This window comes from Rhodnius prolixus, unplaced genomic scaffold (assembly GCF_049639745.1).
Source record: "Rhodnius prolixus isolate KJV_2025 unplaced genomic scaffold, Rpr scaffold_8, whole genome shotgun sequence".
Taxonomy (NCBI): domain Eukaryota; kingdom Metazoa; phylum Arthropoda; class Insecta; order Hemiptera; family Reduviidae; genus Rhodnius; species Rhodnius prolixus.
In genome coordinates, this window is record NW_027411593.1 from 25,262,988 (window position 1) to 25,284,470 (window position 21,483).

Consider the following 21,483-nt stretch of genomic DNA (forward strand, 5'->3'; position numbering starts at 1 on the left):
AAGTCACCCAACATATTGCCACCGGATCGCACATAGAGAATAAAAACAGAAAGAAAGAGAGGACGTCCTATGAAGCCTTCCTTACATCTCCATCATCAAGTAAGTCTACTCTGAGTACAGATCTGTGTCGGTCTTTGGTTAGAGCAGATATCCCTTTCCACAAACTTAAAAATCCTCATTTCAAAGGATTTTAGTCGTTACAAGTCCATCTTACGCCCAGATCGTCGTCACTTTACGTTCCAACATTTGAAATTTCATGTGACTGCAAACAATTTCGAACAGTGAAGTTTTCAAAATTGAAAATTTAACACATCTTTTTATAAATAGTAAAAATGTTCTTTGTTGTATAAATCATTATAACTTGTAAAAACAATTATTTTGTTCCTAATAAATTATTATAAATTGTAAAAATGTTCTTTTCTTGTATAAATAATTATAACTCCCCCCCCCCAAAATTCTATTTTCATAAAAAAAAATGTCCATTTTACTTAAATATTCCAGAAAATATTTTAAGAAAATCACATATTTTCCACATAATTGACGAAAATAAATGCATATTTTAATTAAATATTTGGCATTTTTAAATACATAAAAATCCGTTCCTTACTTATAAGCAATAAAGTTATTTATTTATTATTTATTATGATATTTTCTGAAATTTATTTAATACTCCCTTCTGATTTAAAAATAATAATAATAGAAAAAGACAAACTTGAAAAATTTATGGCAAAAGTGGTAATTAAAACTAAAAAAAAGTCAATCAAATATAAAAAGTTGTTAACAGTTTTTTCTGACTACAAAATAAAAATATAGCATACAAATGAATAAAATATATAATAATAATAATAAACGAATCGTAAAGATAACGCCATTCGTTCGTTCAAAAAACAAAATAGGATCGTATCGTACTCAGGGAGGAAGCCTGAACTTGGCTTAAATATATGGTTGGCAAGATCATTCCAATAAAACAGCACATCTTGATTGATGGCCTCTAACACTGATATGGAAGATTTGCGATCCTTTTGAAAAAAAATTACATTTTTCTTTTTTTAATAAGTTAAATTTATTTTGTTGCCGTTATTATTTAGTCACACACAATACATACTGATATACTATATTGTAAAATTTTTGTCCTTTTACTAAAAACTTCACAACTACAACTAGTGCCTGCCACTAGTTAATTTAATAATATGTGGGTTTGATAAATAATAAAACTCGCTAAATTTGTAAGTAATAACCTGATTTATTAGCACACTAACATTACTCACATTAACATTTACTAACAACTAACGCTATTCATTACAGTCACCATTTACAACAGTCCCAACAGTTTACTTACTCACTACGTAACGCCACAAAACTGTTCCACGATTGACCACTGGTCCGCACTGCACCGAATTGCACTAGTCTCAGCTGCACTAACACAACTCTACTCACTAACTGACTAACCGCCTAACTGGCTAACTCCGAAGCACTCCGCAACACTGACTCTCTCAAAAACTATTACTTCCAGAGTGTCTCTCCAAAACTAACTCAAAGACTAACTTCTCAAAACTCACTCAAAGACTCTGTCTAAAAACTGATTAAAAACTGACTTCTCCAGCTGTGTCTGCCTCCCTTTAACTGCGACTCCGTCTGTATCACGCCCACCGGCCACTCACTGGCTGAGGAAAACACATGCTGCCACCACCCCAACTGGGGCCGCCCTCATCCAACTCTCTGACTCACTCCAACCTGCCGCTCATTAGCTGGAAAACACATACTGCCACCCCCTCAGCTGGGGCCGCCTCCTCCAATTGTCTGTCTCACTCCTACCTGTCAATCACTGGCTGGGAAAACACATACTGCCACCACCCTAACTGGACTAGCTGGCTTTTACACAGCGGTGGTTCGTTACAGGCTACGGCCACTAAACTCCTACAACAATCTAGCCCTTTCTCCTCTGGCTCAGGTAGAGACCGGCCCTTTTTGTTTACACAGTGGTGGCCTGTTACCGGCTTTGGTCGCTCAACCCCTAGAACAATCTAGGGCCTTTCTTCTCGCCCAGGTCAACTTCGTTCCAATAAAGTTACTACTCATGGACAAAATTAGCGCAACACTCAATTTTTGTTTAGTTAAAATTAAATAAATTATCTTCCGCTTTTGTTTTGGTGAACTATTGATTTCTAGGTGATATTAGTGTAAACATAAACCATGAATAATACTTTGTTTTATTCTTCGTACATTTTTATACTTTTTTTAATCCCTTTTTCACAAACAGTAGTCGGTGATCCATCCAATCTGCACATCATAAAATTCATTGTTCAATGGCCACAGTAAGGAATTTAAGTGAACATGATTGCTATAAAGCTATGTCTTTGCTAGAGGAAGGGTACAGTCAGCGTGAAGTCGCTAGGAGACTGGACGTACATCACTCGTCTATAGGCAGGGCACTAAAGCGATTTAGGGAGACAAGAGGTCATTCAAGAAGAGAGGGGCAAGGTCGGCCTAGATGTATAGCAGAGAGAGAGACGATAGGTACATCCGGCACCTGGCTTTGCGAAACAGGAGCATAACGAGAAATGAGATAAAAAAGTCTCATAAGGCAAGTCCGAAATGTTTCCATCTCCAGCAGGACTGTTAGAAGAAGACTTAATGAAAGTAATCTTAGAGCCCGACATCCTGCTCGTGGCCCCCTTCTTACCACAGTTCACAAATGACCAGGCTTCAGATAAACTTGGATTTAGGCTTGAGGGTAAAGGTTATGTGAACCTTGGGTGCCCCTGAATAATAGCTATACCCACAAAAGCCTCTAATACCGTATTTTTAATTCAAGTATTTTTAAACTCTGTAAACGTGCAAAAATAAAAACTACTTAATTTTGTAAATACGGCCGAGACTCTGTAAACCACCAGATAACGCCACTTGGCAACTGTCCAAATTAGATCTACAATTAATGTTCCCTAATTTGGAATTTTAGGAACATAACTCATTCTAAATAATATTTCATTGAGTAAAATGATATCAAAAGGAGCTAGTTTCTCATCTCTCTCATGTTTGCGACTTCATATCACCTGGTTTATAACGTTCTAACGCAACTTAAGCGGTGATTATACGCAGATATCGTACATTATTTATGTGTAGAGCAACTTTTTATTTGTCTTTACTCTAAAAAAAATTATTTTTTGGCACCTTGAAGTGGGTCCTGGGAATAATAATAATAATAATACTTTATTAGGGAAGGGATTAGCTATGAGTATGAGGTTAGCATACTTGACTCCCACGCGGAGGTCCCGGGATCGAATCCAGCTGCTGACCCTTAGATTTTCTCTTCCTAGAAGCTTCTTACAGCACACTGTCCGGTGATGGACAGTGTTGTCTGCAACGAGAGAACACTGTCCGGAGGCCAGCAGTGCACTGAAAAAAAGCACCGGGCGCCAATAACCTTAGATGTTGACGCGCCTTAAATTATAAAAAAAAAATAATAATAATACTTTATTAAACACATAGGAAAGTACAAGAATATAAGAAAAAGTACCATAAGGCATGGGAAATCCATCTGCCGGCGGGTTCTGGGGATAAATTCTCTTTAAGGTCTTTTTTCCACGAAATTGACCAATTTTGAAAATGTTAATAAGAATTCAATTTTTTTCTTTTTTTTTTTGAGATTCAGTGTTGAAAAAAAGGTAAGTCAGAACATCGAGAAATAGAAAAGGCCGTGTAATTTTTAGGCAAAGATTGATCATTGTAGTTACTTATAATAAATTAATACATTTTATTAATTTTATCTCTAATAATAAATTTTATTTTATAAAAATCTAAACACAATTAGACTGGATTATAAAATAGTACGCCGGACAGATAAATTGCCAGAATCATAACAAGTTTGAACGTGTGAGTGTGTAGATATATTCGCATACTACACTTGTATGGCTAGATTAAGGGTCCTAAGAACGTAGAAATTAGCGTAAGAGCAAACTGATAGCATTTATGTAGCAAGTAGTAGTACTATGGCACTCCAGTACTCGTTACGAGTTTGCATAATGAGTTTAACTCATGTCATGAATTTCAATGAACGAATTGTACGACGAGGAACAGCAGATATGGAGGAAGTGGTAGAAGTTTGCACTGCAATCCATGAGTTTGAGAGTGTGTTTGTGTAATATTTGTGAGTTAATATGAGGCCCCAGACTAGTGAGTGAAGTTCACCAACACTCACAGCCCCAACGTGAGTGTAATATTAGTGATTACTGTACTTGGCGCACCAACACTGATAACTCAGTTTTGATTGAGTACTTTGATAATACCAAACTTATTCAATCAATCTTTTAGTCTTAAATTATCTAACATGCTTAAACTATCTATTTAGTCCTTTGAATGTGGAAATGAAATGCAAAACCAACAATATATCACTTTCAAAGACTTCCGAATAGACGGCTGCAATATTTAATATTTTGAAAGGTAATAAAGCTGCCAGTGCCGATATTTTGTTCAAGTGATTTTGAGTAGATTAAACGACCGCGCTTTCCATCATAGAAACGAGGAGAGAATCAATTTAATCTCTAAAAAATCGCCAAATGATTGGAGTATTGAATTCGTGATGTTTAACAACACGATACTTTTTTTTAAAAAAGAAAGTATTTATTTTATGCCTATTAATTAATTATTTAAGAAATAAATAAAATATTTACTATTCGATATAATTACGTATAAATAATAAATTAATAGCTAATTTGGTAGTATTTTAACTTAACATTAATTTGATTTGTGGAAAAATTGCAGGGCGTTTATATTACTCAAGTGATTGGTTGGAATCATAGAATTGGGACAAATTAATTGGCTGTTTGATTATGAGTAAAATTATTGCTATGATACGCACCTGATTGGTTGAAATCATTTAAATGGTGCATATTGATTGGTAGTAGAGTTTTTGCAACAATAATAACACGAAAGCTGATTATTTTTTAGGATCTACACAAAATTACCGAAGATTATTTTGCAAGAATGGGTATTTAATTAGAACATTTCGCGAGCATTCAAATGAGATTAAAGAAAGAGCATTACTTATTAAATGGCATGTTAAACTAATCGATACTTATCATGGAAAATAAATGCAAAGTATTAATTCGTACATTTTATTTTTTGGAGTATTTAAAACCTTTATTAGTAGCAGCAATAATGGTAAGCAATATGAGCTTTAAAAAAAAATTAATATTGGGTTTGAGAAATATTTAGGAAAAATTTAAAAAAAAAATATATATTTTTAGGAATAAATAATTTAAAATAATGATGAAGAAATATTTTAAAAAAATTTGTCCCTTCTTTTATTTAAATATAATAAGGGATTCTGCGGAATTAGGTCGTATGATTAATGAAAAGAAAATTCAAGTATCAGCTTTCATTGTTTAATCACTTTGTTATTAAATTTTAACAAAGCTTTGAACGAAAATGCTGTAATGAAACAAGAAAAAAAAAAGAAAAAATAATAAAAAGATAACAACGCCTTGAACAAAAAATGTATAAAATCTCATTTTTTTGTATTTTCATAAGGATTATGTTTCCACAAAGTTTAAATACAGAACGTATATGGTTTGAAAATATTTCTTTAATAATTTAGGTAAAACTTTTTAAAGCAATTATTAAATATATCTTTTCGCAAATTAATATTGAATCCAGTATTATGGAACAATTGAAATTGTTTTCTTCTTTTCGCACACTAAATTATTCTTTTACTTTCTACTCAAATAAATTCTAAATAAAATATTTGGAACATATAATGAGAATAAAATTAATTTGGAAAGGAATGGTTGCTTGCGTGAGGCTTATTTCTAAAAGCGAGTGTTGTCATTGATTTTATTTATTTATTTAAACCGCGTTAACACCAGGAGTCATGCGCTGACCACCTCCGTACATTGTTCTCTCGTTGCAGACAATTACCGTACAGTTAGCTGCAAGAAACATAAATAAAAATGTAAATGTTGGTTTGTTCTAAATCTTAAATCTCTGAAAGTTCTTCGCCGATGGCTTTCGAAATTTTGACACAAAATTGCATTCTGCAATAATAATGTTGCAACAACATTATTGTTGAAAAATTTCACGCAAAAACTCTACTACCAATCAATGTGCACCATTTAAATGATTTCAACCAATCAGGTGTGTATCATAGCAATAATTTTACTCACTAATCAAACAGCCAATTAATTTGTCCCAATTCAATGATTTTCACCAATCACTTGAGTAATATAAACGCCCTGCAATTTTTCCACAAATCAAATTAATAATAAGTAAAAATACTACCAAATTAGCTATTAATTTATTATTTATACGTTATTATATCGAATAGTAAATATTTTATTTATTTCTTAAATAATTAATTAATAGGCTTATAAATACTTTCTTTTTACGGGCTTGTTATTACATACCGATTATATCGTATAGATGTCACCCCTGAGACCGGAAAATACATGCTTTTTTTGAAAAACAGCGCCATCTGTTGGACTTAAAAGCAACACTCGCTTTACTAAATATTTTACAATTCCATTTCAATGTTTCCTGTTTATGATCCACTTACGATTTGCAAATTTCCAATTTTTCGATTCCATTTCGATGTTTCCGATTGCACTGTTAAATTGAATGTTCATAGATTTCAATGTGCAACAAATAGCCCTAAATCCACCGATTACAACGTTAACTGCTTTCTTCTCATTATGTCAAAATGGCGCTTTCACGAAAACATTACTGTATTCGAAAGTGCCTACGTATTACGTATGGAATGCGAGTAAGAAAATCATTCGAACGACGCAAACGAGGAGAACGAGTCAACGGACAACCTGGAATATTTATAGAAACTGCGATAGGCGGACTGTACACCGTGCATCTCAATCAAAATGAATGCTTCTTTCTTCGCTTGCTGTTCGTAAATGTACCAACAATTGAGAATTGTAAACGGCGTTACAGATGCCACTTTCCACAGTGCATGGCAAGCCCTGAATTGATTGGAGAACGACCGTCACTGAGATGAATGCATTAATGACGCGTACAGCAGTCATATCTAAATCATATTCGTGCATTGTTTGCAATCATATTGACCGCCTGATCACCTTCACCTCCAACAGAGTTATGGGAATATAAATCGCACATGGCTGAAGATATTTCACGTCGAATACGCAAGAAAAAGTCAAATATGAGAATGGATTTCACTGCATAAATCTACAACGAAGCGCTGATAATGATTGAAGATTTGTGCTTAGAAATCGTGAACAAAATTTTCAATAATTCGGGAATGTCATCACTAAGAAACGGATTTTTATGTATTTAAAAATGCCAAATATTTAATTAAAATATGCATTTATTTTCGTCAATTATGTGGAAAATATGTGATTTTCTTAAAATATTTTCTGGAATATTTAAGTAAAATGGACATTTTTTTTTATGAAAATGGATTTTTTTTTTGGGGGGGGCAAGTTATAATTATTTGTACAAGAAAAGAACATTTTTACAATTATAAATAAGTTTGTGGAAAGGGATATCTGCTCTAACCAAAGCCCGACACAGATCTGTACTCAGAGTAGACTTACTTGATGATGGAGATGTAAGGAAGGCTTGATAGGACGTCCTCTCTTTCTTTCTGTTTTTATTCTCCATGTGCGATCCGGTGGCAATATGTTGGGTGACTTGGAAACGTTGAGAGCAAGAAACGCGCTTGTCACAAGCTGTGCAGTGCAAAATGTCTCCATCACTTCGAAAAAGTTCTGCTGGAAACTCGCGAAGATATTTACCAACCAGTTGTTTGTTTGAGGCCGATGTTCGTGGCATTTCACCCAAAAAAAAGAATACACTAAGTGACCGAACGAAATGAATTGGTCACTTCAACGAACGAGCTGAAAGAACAGACAACGTCAGACAACTTCAAAGAACTAACAAGTGCCCGTCACTGTTTAGCAGCATTCTGTGTAAATTACAATAACCATTGTACGCACTGTGATTCACAGCCCTGCAGTCTGTGGTTCACAATTCCTGTCAAACACCTCCCAATTATGAAAATATGCCCAAAATGAAAAATATGAAAAAATATGTCATATTTTGATTAAATATGTAGAAATATTTATTTATTTTAATCAAATATGTATAAATATGCGATAACATCCAAATATGTGGAAATATGTGTAATAAAAGTAGACTCAAACGGCTTAAAAAGTGTCAGTATGAATACTTCTAGAAAAACGTCTGTAAATTGCCTAGAAAAAAATATGTAAATACATACGAATCCGTTCCCTAGTCATCACCAAATCTATCTGCTGCTGCATCGCTGCGGACTGAGCCGGGCACAGCTAGTATTAAATAAAACTTGTCATGCCAATGAAACTTGCAATTTTTGTTCATTTCCTTTCTAAATTACTTCCAATACAAAGCACTCATATTTAATAACAAAAACTTACAGTTTAAAAAGTTAAGTATAATGGTTGATTAAACGCCAAAAGGTACACAAATCAGCAAGTACCCAACATTTCATTAATACTTCATTGATATTATTTAAGTAATTTTACTGCATTAATTTTCATTAATATTTTTTAGAATTTATTAGATGTCACAGACCCTTATGCTGGCCATTTTCATCTACAAAATATATGTTCAAGTAGCACTGTAGATTGATTGTAGTATCTATTTATCTATAATAATCAAACTATTAATTGCAGGTTAAAAAGAAAACGTTATAAAAAATAAAAAAATATGAGGCTAAAAATTCAAAAACTGTTTTTAAAAAATGCTTACACCAACATACATCAATGATTTTATTTATTTATTTTTATTTTTAAACAAAAATCGACGGTTTAAGTTCATTCTTCGATTAATGTAATTGTTACTTTATGTAGTAGTCAAACGTTTATAATAATAGGTAATAACTAATCTGGCTTTATCCGCAAATAATATAGTTTTCTTCAATTACATTCTCAATCTAGGTATTCTTCTAGGTATATATGTAATATAAAATAAATAAAATATGCATAAATAAAATTAGGGGGACTAAATTAAATTACAATTGAGAAATGAATAATTATTGTTGCACAATCTACTTGTTATTAACTGTGTGTTATTTGTGCTCACGAATATTTCGGTAAGACGAATTCAATACTAAAATATTGTTTTAAATCCTCCGAGATTCAAATTTAAACAGTAGCCGACTCTAACTTTGTCTTTTTCTACTTTAACATGCATGTACATATATGTGACAACTTCAGAATAAAGCATATTAAAGATAAATCAGAAGAATAATTTGGAATAGAGTTAAAATAAAGTACCTATTTAATAACGAAGTTATAATATACATTTTATCATAATTATAACAAAAAATATTATGAATGAACTGGCCAGCATAAGGGTCTGTGACATCTAATAAATTCTAAAAAATATTAATGAAAATTAATGCAGTAAAATTACTTAAATAATATCAATGAAGTATTAATGAAATGTTGGGTACTTGCTGATTTGTGTACCTTTTGGCGTTTAATCAACCATTATACTTAACTTTTTAAACTGTAAGTTTTTGTTAAAGAGATTTTTGTACCTTTTGGATAGATTTTCCTTTTTGTCTATATTGCAAAGTTACATATCTGTTTTACAGATTTTTTTAAAATTTAGAATAAGCAATTCTATCATTATAACCTGATAAGGTGTTAAGTTACTACCGTAACTACCACTGGAGAGATCTTTTTAAAGAATGATTATAGTTGCGGCCCACAAACCATCCTCAATAACAATTTTTTTGAGAAAGCGTTTTGAATAAAATAGGAAGGTATTTGTACGTAAATAGCAAAATTAAATTGCGATTTAAGTACTTCCTTTTAAGAGGAGTAAGAAAAATAAACTGCGATTACAGTACTTCTCCCTAAAAGGCTGAGAAGCAAAGATTTTGAATCGAACGACAATTCATTGATGTAAATCAGTTCACTCAGTGATAATTTTATCGATTGCAATACTTCCTCTTAGTAGGTGTAAGAGCATGATGGCACTTCACAGCCAAGTAGAGGAGCTTTAACCACTTCTTCGTGCTAAATTTTATCAAAATCGGACTAAGCGATATAAAAATATTGGTAATAATAGTTTTAGAATGGGCCTTATTTGGGTGGGGTGAACTCCCCTCCTTATGAGGCACGGCGTCGAGACTTTTAAAGTTCAAATCTGTACAAAATTTCGATTCGATTGACACTTCATTCATGAAAATCGGTTCACTTGTCGATAATTTGAAACGATTGCTATACTTCCCCTTAACAAGTGTAAGAGCAGATCGTCGCTTTAATGTTACGTAGGGGAGCCCTAACCCCATCATCCTACCAAATTTTATCAAAATCGGGCTAAGATTTACAGAGTAATTAGTAATAATAATTTTGAAGGGGGCCTTACATAAAGGGGGCTAACTCCTCTCCCATTCGGTGTACAGCGTCGCGACCCCCAAAAGGCACATCTACATAAAATTCCCAATCGAATGACACCTCATTCATGAAAATCGGTTCGCGCGTTTAGGCGCTACGCAGTTTACAAAAAAGGTAACAACAACAAGAACAAGAACAAGAACATTTTTTGAAAAAGCCGTTTTTGCTCATTTTCGGCAACTTTTTTCTGGAAACCAATTAGATTTGGGTTGTTGCAAAAAAATTACAGTTATAAAGGAGGGTTTGCCCTATATTTTAAAGAAAATTTGGGAATTTTATCTTTTATAGAAAAAGAGAAAAAAATTGTCAAAGTTGGGTGTTTTTCAACGTTACGCTTTTTCGTGCAGTTTTTGACGATCAACCCTTATACAACTGTCCTACCGGACAGTTTTAATGCTTTGTTAATAACCATGTTCCTTAATTTTAAAATGATTGGTATTAACCACTCCAGTAGATTACCACAGTTTTCTTTCCTTCTGTTTCTTTAAGACGTTTTGAAAGCACAAATTGACCAAACTCTTTTAACTTCTGTACAATACGTCCAGGAATTTTGTTCTTTGGTGATCTTTTAACAATTACAATTACCCCTAAGGGAATTTCATTAACTTTTTTTCTTGTTTCTGAGAAGTTTAGAGGGTTTAATTGTTGTTCTTTCCAGTGATTTCTCTTACGTTATAGCTGATGTTTTTCTATTTAACCTTCGACCACAAATCAAGCCTTTTTTAGTTTCTCAGTATTTTGGTATTGTTGAGACACCACGGATAATTGAACATTTTAATTATTATTCGCAATTTTCCTCCCAATCCAGTTAATATGGGTATACTAAGAATTATTATTTAAAAAAAAATTCAAATATTAAGGGCGAATAACAAAATTATACCCATTAAAAGCAGTATCCTCGGAAGCTCGAAATACTGTAATTCTATTTAAGAAGCATTGTTAAATAATGCTAATAAAAAAACTATAATAACAGTTGTTTTCGCTAATAAACTAGAGAGAATAACAATTATTCTTTGGTACATTTGACTATTATGGTGATAATTTCAGTTTAATTTATTCTTTATTTCCTGCAAAAGCGAAAAAACTGTAAGGCAATAAAGGCAATTACCCTGAATAAAAGCATCGTTAATCTATTTTTTTAAATTCCATAATCCAGTTTGCCCTTCTGTTAGCTTAGAACGCAGCTGTATCTTCTATTAATCAGATTAACCCAGATTTCTACCCATTAAATTAAGTAAAAAAAAAAAAAATTTAACGGTTTAAGTAGGCCAAAATGCACTAATTACACTGGTAAATCACTATCTCTGACAAGTAACACAAAAAACAAAAAACACGAAGTATTTTAGATAAAGGAAAAGGTTTTCTTTTGAAAAAAAGATTCCAGCCTCCCGTTACTAAACAAAATTAAAAATAAATTAAAAAAAAACGACCAAAACAGACGTAGTACAAAAAAAAGGACACAACAGCTTTGATACTGCTCACAGAGTCCAGTTCGTTAAAATTCTTGAAGTGGTTCGTACATTGGTTTGGTATCCACTTGAACGGAGCCTGTCCAAATGTGGTCAATGATCAACTTGGAACAGTTAAATAATACGATTACTCAACGGACAAAGCTAACTTTTTTTTAAAATGTAATCAGTCTCTAAATTTAAATCCTTAAATTTGTATACTTTTGAGGATATTATTTTTTCTCGATAATACTAGAAACATTTAGAAGTTACCATTTACCAGTTAGTAGTCTACGAATACAAGGTTTGTGGATACAGTATTCTACGTTCAGTTTATTAATTTTGGGCCTTTTCTTTTAAGAATTTCGCCTAAACAGCACATATAAAAACGCTACGGCGGCCGAGGTGATTATTGGCTTTCACCCGCATAAATTATTAGCAAAATAGCAGTAATGATCACAACAGTGATTAAACGTAGCAAACCCCTTAGTTACGAGGGTCGTTTGAAAAGTCCGTGCAAAAATAAAAACTACTTAATTTTTTGGGGTAAACCTTTTTTATTTTTCAACATAGTCTCCTTTTAGGCTTATACACTTCGTCCAACGCTGCTCTAGTTTGTTGATCCCTTCCGAATAATAGGATTTGTCCAAGTCTGAAAAATAGCCATTCGTTTCTGCAATCACCTCCTCGTTTGAATAAAATCTTTTTCCCGCCAGCCATTTCTTCATATTGGGGAACAAATAGTAGTCCGAGGGAGCCAAGTCTGGAGAATACGGGGGATGTGAAACGAGTTGGAACCCTATTTCCATTAATTTTGCGACCACAACTGCTGAGAGTGTGAGCTGGTGTGTTGTCGTGATGGAAAAGGACTTTTTTGTGGGCCAATCGTGGGCGTTTTTCTTGCAGCTCGGTTTTCAAACGGTCCAATAACGATGAATAATATGCACCTGTAATAGTTTTAACCTTTTCCAGATAGTCGATGAGGATTATTCCTTGCGAATCCCAAAAGACAGTCACCATAATCTTTCCGGCCGAAGGAACGGTCTTCGCCTTTTTTGGCGCAGATTCCCCCTTGGTAACCCATTGTTTAGATTGTTCTTTGGTCTCAGGAGTGTAGTGATGTATCCATGTTTCATCCACAGTGACGAAACGACGCTTAAAGTCCTGCGGATTCTTCTGGAACACTTCACACGATTTCGTTTTTGGTCAAGCGTGAGCAATCGCGGCACCCATCTTGCGGATAGCTTTGTCATGTCCAAATGTTGATGCAAAATATTATGTACCCGTTCATTCTAGATGCCCACAACACTAGCAATCTCACGCACCTTCACTCTTCTGTCATCCATCACCATATCATGGATTTTATCAATGATTTCTGGAGTAGTAACCTCAACAGGGCGTCCAGAACGTTTAGCGTCACTTGTGCCCATATGGCCACTCGGAAAATTTTGAAACCACTTATAAACTGTTCTAATCGAAGGTGCAGAGTCACCATAATGTTTATCAAGCTTCTCTTTAGTCTCCTGAGGCGTTTTGCCTTTCATAAAGTAGTGTTTAATCAACACACGAAATTCTTTTTCGTCCATTTTCTGAAAATCACTCGACTTCCTCGATTCAAACAATGCCAAACACAAAGAAATAGACTGATCTGGCTGAAACTTGGTGTGTGTTCTTCCAAGAGATGCTACTAACTAAACATAACCTCGATACGCGCCAGTGGTGCTATCTCTCAGACTTTACACGGACTTTTCAAACGAACCTCGTAAATTCTCAAAGATGGATGGAAGAAAGAACAGTTTGGCTTAGGTTATTGTGTAAACAAAATTTGGTTTTATCAGAATCAGAAGGTTGCAATCACACTGTCGTTCTGTAAAGAATGCATTTTATTCATTGTTACTAACGAGTCATGCTATCTTGAGGGCCCGAAATGTATACCTATGAAAGTACCTTTGATTCTTAAAGGCTGCAAAAATTTCAGCCTGAAATGAGGTCCAGTGATAAGCTAACAAAATTCTGCTCCAGATATAGATCAATAATTGGAGCCTGTTTTAATTGCTATCATTTCTTTTGAACCAGAGAGCTTGTCTCCGGAATAATTGAATTTCTCAGACATGATGAATAATTGAATTCATAAGACATCATGAAATTAGATATAAAATGAAGTTCTAACTGTCAATTATGTTTATATCCCAGATTTATTTTTTGAACTAATTTCTCTATTTTTTTCCAAATGTATTGCTCATCTAATTAATGAGTTGCATTGGATATTTGCTTCAACCCACACAAATTATCAGCAAAATATTGCTAACGCGCTATAACAGTAATGGTCAGAAGTGTTTGAACATAGCAAACCCCTTAGTTAGCTCTAGGACATCCTCGCACATTCTCAAAGATGGATATCCAGGATAAAACTTTCTAGACGTTTTATCCAAAAAACAGGCCGTGGTATTTTTAACCAGGAAGGGCAGCCTGTCTGGGTTAAGCCTGCGGTACAAGAAGCAGTTTAAAACATAAAAATAAGACAGTTTTAAGGCAGTTTTGCAATTAAAGAAAACTTCGTATTATTGATTAGATAGGTAGATTGAGTTAATTCTTTTAGATCTGCTATCATGGAATCCTTAAATATAAGTTTTAATTCAGCTACGTTAAACCCACTTCCCAGGAGAGGAGAGGAGAAATATAGGTTTTATTGATAGGTCTTCCGTTTCATTGATGTATTATTATTATCAGGAGCCAGGGTAACCGAGCGGTTAGAGGCGTGGCCCGTAAAGCTAAGATGTGTTGTGGTACTGAGTTCTATTCGCAGTCCAAGCCTTATCAGTGGTTAATAAAAAGAATTTGTAGTTAAGTACATTTTGCTCGTTGTCTCCGTCCATGACACCTAATTTGTAGTTTGGACGATAGAATCTGCCCCAAAAATAGGCATTAGACTTAATTTTTAAATTGAGTGCAAAAAATTAAATATTGGCTTTAGGCAACTATCATCTGAAACGAAATCTTCAAATTTTCCCGATATCAAACAGCTTCTAGATTCAGGCTTTTCCTGCACTTTCCTTTTATTGTATAATTACCCAGTAGTTAACTTAGTAAAATTTATAACCTCGCATTCCGTCTTCAACCACTAACATAACCTCCTTCAACAATCTAATCGAGAGCGATCGATTCTTTCATAAATATAAATAAAGGAATAACAAAATTCAGGAGACTAAAGAAGGAAAAAAAAACTGTTGCTGAGGCAATACGATGCAATATGATTAAATATGAATAATTTATATTTACTAAAAATTTATTTATAAGAAATACTTCTTTAAAAAATAATAATGGATTTATTTCAAACACAGTATCAAATAAAACTCAACGCCGAAGAAATGCGTTATTTTTATAACGATGTAAAAAACTGGGAAGACAATATGAAAGAAATGGATGAACAACTTCGTAACTTGAAGAATGATAATGAAGAAGAATTGGATGAGGAAAAGGGTGATAGGGATGATCTCTGTGAAAATGCACGAAATGAGGAAAATAAAGAGACAGCTGAAAAGTATAAGGAAAAAGGTAATTCACTGGTGAAGTCTGGCCACTGGGAAGAAGCAGTAGAAGAGTATGATAGAGCCATAGAACTAGATGGCCGTGTAGCTGCTTACTATGGTAATCGAGCTTATTGTTATTTACAATTAAATCAATTGAAACAAGCGGAAGAAGATTGTACATTAGCTTTGAAATTGGATAGTAAATACTATAAAGTTTTACTGAGAAGGGCAATAATTCGTAGAAAACTAGGAAATTTAGTGGATGCTGCTATTGATCTTGACAATCTTCTACAAATGAATGTAGAAAATGTAGCAGCTTGGAAGGAATACCATGATCTGTATCCACAACTGAAAGATCTAAATTGTTACAATATACTGAAAACTAAACTACCTCCTCAAACAGTTGAAGAACCCAAAACTTTGGCGATTTCCAAAAATGTTATTCCAAATAAAAAACCTATTCCAAAGCGAACCCCGGAAGTTGAGGAATTGGTAAAATTGGAAATGAATGGACCACAAACTGAAGAAAATGAAACACAAGAGGTTACATTGAATAAACCTTTAAAACAGAAGAAAAATTTCGCTGCTGACAGTTTGTTTGCAGAGATAACTCCATTAAGGACAAAACCAGCTCACAAACGGTCTAAACTCCCTCTCAAAAGAATATCTATTGAAGACTGTTTTAAATAGTAATTAAGAAATAGACAAATCATTTTGCTAGACTATTCAAAGACAATTAAATTATTAATATTATTATTATTTTGTATCTTGGTGCACTGATTATTATTATCTTTGATTTTATCCATTATGGCATGCATTTTATTGTATGTATGTCCATTCTCCTGAATAACCTTTAAAAACGTAAATTAATTCTGAAGAAATAAATAAAATTTCTCGAAATATTGGCCCAAGAGAAAGACAGTTGGTTGTAGCTGATTGTCCTCTCACCGAAACGAGAGGCGCAACTTCGAAAATAACGTTTTAAGTGATTAGAAATGTGTTCAATAGACTTTTTCTCCTGTTATGCAGAAAAATCTCATAATTTTATTATTATTATTTTTTTTTTTTTTCTTTGCGCATCAACAGCTGAGGTTATTGGCGCCCGGAGCTTTTTCCAGTGCACTGCCGGCCTCCGGACAGTGTTCTCTCGTTACAGACAACACTGTCCATCACCGGACAGTGAGCTGTAAGAAGCTCCTAGGAAGAGAAAATCTAAGGGTCAGCTGCTGGATTCGAACCCGGGACGTGGGAGTCCAGTATGCTAACCTCATAGCTAATCCCTTCCCTCAGATCTGTGCCATAATTTTATCATTATTATTATTTATTGTTACTTGCTTATAATACAATTGTAGCAAGGGGTTGACCCGAGCATTTGCAGATATTATACAAAAAAGAGAACAAAAACGACTTAAATTAATTCACTTTTACAAGTGAATAAAAAATGAATAAAATCTCATAATTTAGACATAGATAGATAATTTAGACTCAGATTTAGATACTAAAAACGAATTTAATTATTTGATTCATTTATTTATTTAATTATTTATTTTGACAGCCATGAACGCAATTTACCCATAAGTTCTGATTTATTTAAAATTAGTAAATAAAAATGTTAGTTGAAATTTGAAGTCCAATATTTTTATAGAATCTTTAAATAATTTTCATTTTCACTAAATTTTAAAACAAGAAATAACCATTACCTTAACTGTGCTGGTCTGTGGTTGGCCAGATATTGTATGCGCTGGATAAATTCTCTCTAGCACAATTATGTATGCTAAATGTTACCTGAAAAATAAATTTAATAATAAATAAAGACTGACAATGACAAACATTTTCAAAAATAAAGAGCTAACTTATTTAATTGTGAAATACCATATTTCGCTTTGAAATATTTTATTTATATAAATTATTTAAAAATAAAAAATAAATATTTATTTATTTTGTAATAAAATCTATCTAAAATCAATGTCGATTGATTACTTAACTTCGGACGGCGGCATTCAGTTTTAGTATGTACGCAATGCAAGCAAATGCAACTTAAACCAGCACATCCAATAATAATAATAAATCGAAATATCTGTGAACTCAAACAACTAAAAGATATTCAGAGAAATGCTAGTGTACAGAAGGTTGCAAATCCAAACATCATGTAAAAAGTAAGTGAAGCAAAGTAATCGCCTATTTTTTCAGGCGGGGCTTAACATCCAACTACCAATTAGGTGTCGTGGACGGAGGGAGGCGACTAGCAAACATACTTTACTGTAAATTTCTTTTATTAACCATAAAATAAAATCCAAGGCCACAGACGGGAAACGAACCCAGTACCACAATACATCTTAGCTTTGCAAGGTCTCGCCTCTTAACCGCTCGGCTACCGTGGCGCCTCAAACATCATGTAGCCAACCACTCAATATGTAAATATAAATATCTACAATGATTCGTAAATTTTTTCTGTCGCAATTTCGGATTAATTATTAAAGTAGTGGATAGGGGACACCTTTGAACAATATTTCTCGCCAAATATTTTAACCATTTATGATTGGTAATTTTCTCCGTATGTTGTGGTAGACCTGTTGTATAATTGACAGAGTTTCCTTTCCGTTTTCATTGTTTGTAAAGTCAGAATTGAGGAATGGTTGTATTTTGTAAGGTGGAAGTAAAATTTTTGTTGCATCTTTGGAAGTGTATTGTGAAGATTGTAGTGGACAAGGTGTAAGTATTGTTAGTCCATATTAACATTTGGAATTCGTATTTTTAAATCTAGTATTTACAAAAGTCTATTTGCTCGCAAAAAGTGTTGGATATTATATTTTCTTTTATGGAACGTCAGGGGGCACATTTCAACATCACAGTTAAAATGTGCCCAACCGACCTGCAAGTTTGTGACTTTTTTTTTGTTTAATCGCAGAGAATGGGAAAGAGGTGCAAACCCACATTAAGAAGCGCAACTAACCAAATGTTTTGTTCAAACTCCCTAAACCCATCACCACTTCGGGTACAACATCCCGAACTATTCTTGATTTTTGTACTAGATTTCAGTGGTTTAAAAGAGAAAGTAATGTAGTAGTGAGAGAAATAACTGATAGAAGGTAGATTCAGAGTGAAGTAATATCATTTCTTTCTATTTTATATTGTGTTCAAAGGTACCCCACCAGTGGGGCAGATATTAACATTTGACACAACATTTTTAAATTAAAAAAATATAGATATGTATGTAAAGTACCAACTGTTTATTGATATAGATCTGTTCAGAAGACTTGAAAGTTGTAGAAAACAAAATAAAAAGGTTCAATAATACGATTCTGTGCACTCTGTAACAGAAAATGTAAATTCTGTTCAAATGTGCCCCCCTCTCCACTGCAGGTTTTTGGCATTTATTTCCAGCCTTAGCATACAGGATAAATTTATTTTATCAACAAACTTCTTGACCTACGATTAGGTTAAGAATATCTTGCCAAGGGGGGGCGTGTGTTGGTCTAGTGGTCAAGAGCGTGGCTTTGTAAGTGGGAGATTCCCAGTTCGAATCCCGCGGGTGCAGTCATTTATAATTTTTTTTTTTTAATAAGATATAGTCATTTATAAAATTTATCCTGATTCACCTACAGCCATTACATTACACTAAATTTTTTAAAATCTTCAATTATTATTATTTTTGTTATTTGTGATCAGAGGACTTCCCAAAACGCGTATTTCTGGTGGAAAATTAATATTGAAAGCCGATCACGAATAAGATTAAATTGTAACTTTGATCTTAAATATCTCAACTAATATTAGGGATATCGAAACGGGGTCAACGTCATTTTTCACAATTTTTTTTGTAGTTTTCACAGTCATTGTCAAAACCTGTGGTCCTTTTGAAACCTTGATCAGTTTTTGGCCGTAACTCCGCTAAAAATGAAGATATATCATCGGGGGTGAACAATTTGAAAACTAGACCGAAAAAAACATATAGATTAGTTCGTGGGTTTTTTTTCGGAATTCCGCTTTCCAAAAAAGTTATTAGCGATTGGTGCGTTTCAAATGGATCACCCAGTAGAATGTGCCTTTAAGTATATTTTTCCCCATTTATTGTAGAACAAAACGAGGAATTTCCGTATTCAACGATAATTTGACACCCTGGATGTTACAAGAATACAAAAATTTTCACCAAGACGATGTGAGACTTCATGATAGATGTGAATTCCGGAAAGGCTATTAAAATTCTCCATTTTTTTTCCAGCTTGATAAAACATATCAAAATACAGATTATTTTGGAAATATGTGGCCTAGAGGTATTATTTATGATGTAAGGAAGGGTTTAAAAAACAAAAAACAAAAAATGTCAATCTGACAGTGAAAAGCTGCATACTTAGATGTGAAGAGAGCGAAGGCTCAGTGAGATGATGCTAAGATTGAATAGCGCGCATCATTCTACAGCGGATAATACTTAATAAATATGTATGCCAAGCCAGGAATACATCAAGTGGTACTTGGCCGAAGTTAGAATTCGTTACCTCCAGTCTCCAACTACAACCGCAAACTCTCTCATACGCACATACATAAGGTTGTGGTTCCTGTTGCGTCACTAGATCGCACCATCGGCCTTCCCTTTTTCTCCCAAACCTCCTGTCTATCACTCCTGTCAAAAATATACATATTAAAAAAAGGAACTCCTAAAAATATTTAAACAAATTGAGCTTCCCCTTTTGGGAGAGGAGAAGGAGTATGATGAGAAAAAGTCCAAAAAAGGGGCCAAAAAGCAACAAAACGTGTGGCCTGATGCAAAAGTGTTTCAGAACTATGTAATCCCAGAAAGTTCATAAATATTCAGAAGTTTGGTAACCAAGTTCATCTGCTTGCTGCTGCGTCCCAAGTCTAGCACCCACACATCCATCTAGTATGCCGTAGCACTTCTAATTCTCACTGGTGAAATTAATGTCTAAGTTTATATGTAACAATATTATAACAAATATGTAATTAATTTACACTAATTTTAAAGAAAACTCATGCAAGAAATTAACATTTTTGTTAACTGGTAGATTCCCAAAGTAGTTTTGAAGTTTGTAAGAAATAACAGCAATTTCAATGAACTTCATCGAAGATAAAATGCCATTTCACTTTACGGGGAATTAACCGAAGCGCGATAATTTAAAAAAAAAAAAGAGTTATCTGTTAGTTGCCAATGAGGCACAAATCTAGGGCTAGTTGCCTTCTGCTTTATCTAGCGGCTTTTATTTTCGTCTTGGTTTCGAGCACTTAACAGAGCATTTAAAAAGGCATCTCATCTTTCAAAAGAATCGTTCTGAACGAACAACGCTCCAGATGAATGGAGAATCGCGCAGTAAAGGAGGCTAAGATTGATCGTGGGATTCGGTCGTAGTTCGTGAACCTTTGAACTTCACCAGGTCTTGGTACAAAAATCAAGCTGATCCAACCTGCGTCCGTCCATTAACACATAACAGTACAAGGTATTTTTTACATATACAGGGTGTTCCAAGCTATATGGATAACGACTTTTTCTCGTAAACTAAGATAGCTAAAAAACTAAAAAATACGTGTTCCCTTAGTTTTTTGATAGAAATCCAAATTTACTTTGTAAATTTTTTTCGGTGCTTCCAGAAGCGAGATACAGGCACCAACTTCATTTTTTCAAATGGGAAGGTGCGGTTTTTATTTCAGAAATAGATTCCTCTATTTTTTAAAAGAAAAATTTACTCGCACGGTTTTTTTCTGTGAGCGATATTTTACAAGTTATGAATGAAAACATGATTCTTATAAGAAATTTCAAAATGATATTATAACGGTTTTTTGATTGAATATGAAGAAAAGTACTATTTTATTATAAATTTTACTCCTCATTAATATTACAGATCATGCTCGAAATGGCCTCCACCATTAGAGATGCATAGACATGCTCTTTCCTGCCAATTGTCCCTTACTACCAAAGAAATAGATTCGGCTTTAACCGACTTACAGGTATCTATTATTCTCTGCTTTAGTTCATCTACAGATGCAATTCCGGCTTGATTCTGATGCACCTAGATTTAGAAATGCTTTTAGGTAAGCAGAAATAAGGAAAGAAAGAAAAAAGTTATGAATATCACCTTGTTTTTCGAG

General features: G+C 33.6%; 1 protein-coding gene and 1 long non-coding RNA gene across 4 annotated transcripts in view; one reads left to right on the forward strand and one right to left on the reverse strand.

Annotated features, from left to right (window-relative positions):
* Positions 1–21,483, reverse strand: part of LOC141451049 (uncharacterized) — a 1,078,357-nt gene that overhangs the window by 689,350 nt on the left and 367,524 nt on the right. For 2 of the 3 annotated variants that reach the window (XR_012456506.1, XR_012456505.1), the window contains exon 3: positions 17,088–17,172. The exons of the other annotated variant lie outside the window; for it this stretch is intronic. This is a non-coding gene — a long non-coding RNA (uncharacterized lncRNA). The remainder of the gene's footprint in view (positions 1–17,087; positions 17,173–21,483) is intronic. 3 annotated transcript variants of the gene reach the window in all.
* On the forward strand, positions 15,109–16,153 carry LOC141451048 (RNA polymerase II-associated protein 3-like). Its single transcript, XM_074122068.1, has one exon. It carries the CDS (start codon positions 15,178–15,180, stop codon positions 16,075–16,077), a length of 900 nt encoding a protein of 299 aa, XP_073978169.1. The 5' UTR covers positions 15,109–15,177; the 3' UTR covers positions 16,078–16,153.